The sequence below is a fragment of the Mesitornis unicolor genome, unplaced genomic scaffold, assembly GCF_000695765.1.
Source record: "Mesitornis unicolor isolate BGI_N332 unplaced genomic scaffold, ASM69576v1 scaffold31712, whole genome shotgun sequence".
In the NCBI taxonomy this organism is placed as follows: domain Eukaryota; kingdom Metazoa; phylum Chordata; class Aves; order Mesitornithiformes; family Mesitornithidae; genus Mesitornis; species Mesitornis unicolor.
Genome location: NW_010171731.1, coordinates 2,205 through 2,763, shown reverse-complemented (window position 1 = coordinate 2,763; position 559 = coordinate 2,205). Strand labels below are relative to the sequence as shown.

The window sequence follows — 559 nt, the reverse complement described above, 5'->3', positions numbered from 1 at the left end:
TTTCTCCATTGCTGCTCCCACTCTGTAAGCACAGAGATTACCTGTAGAGACCAAAGTAACGGAGTTTCTTCATGAGGCCATGGTAGGTGTTGTGAGGAGGATACCAGCTGTAGACCTCCTGCCGCTTGGCATAAGGCTGCTCACTGAATAACTTCACTACTTTCATAGATTTTGAGTCTGTTGGTCTGACAACTTCTCCAAATATCTGAGCACTCAGCCGGGCCATTCGAAGGGCATAATTGGAAACATTGGACATGTCCCAAGGAAGAGTGGGTACGAACAGACAGATGAACCTTCCTGTAAAAGGAAACACAAAAGCCACAGCTATAAGATTACCGAGTATTACAAGCTATCCCAGAATTAAGGCAAACAACTCACTGCACACTGATCACTTGTTTGAAGTCATGCATTCCTTGCATGAAATCAATCTAATTCTTAGAGCATAAGAATTACATTCGTACATAATCCTGCATACAAAGAATGTCTAATTCAGGTACAATTACCAGCCTAACTAGGACACTAAAGACAGCAATACGCACTATAAAAGTGCCTACACTGA

General features: G+C 42.4%; 1 protein-coding gene across 1 annotated transcript in view; it reads right to left on the bottom strand.

The window, feature by feature from the left end:
- Positions 1 to 256, bottom strand: part of MRPS33 (mitochondrial ribosomal protein S33) — a 2,071-nt gene extending 1,815 nt beyond the window's left edge. The window contains exon 1 of the mRNA XM_010180128.1: positions 42 to 256. Within this exon, the coding sequence (XP_010178430.1) occupies positions 42 to 256 (215 nt within the window). The remainder of the gene's footprint in view (positions 1 to 41) is intronic.
- Between the last annotated feature and the right edge of the window lie 303 nt (positions 257 to 559).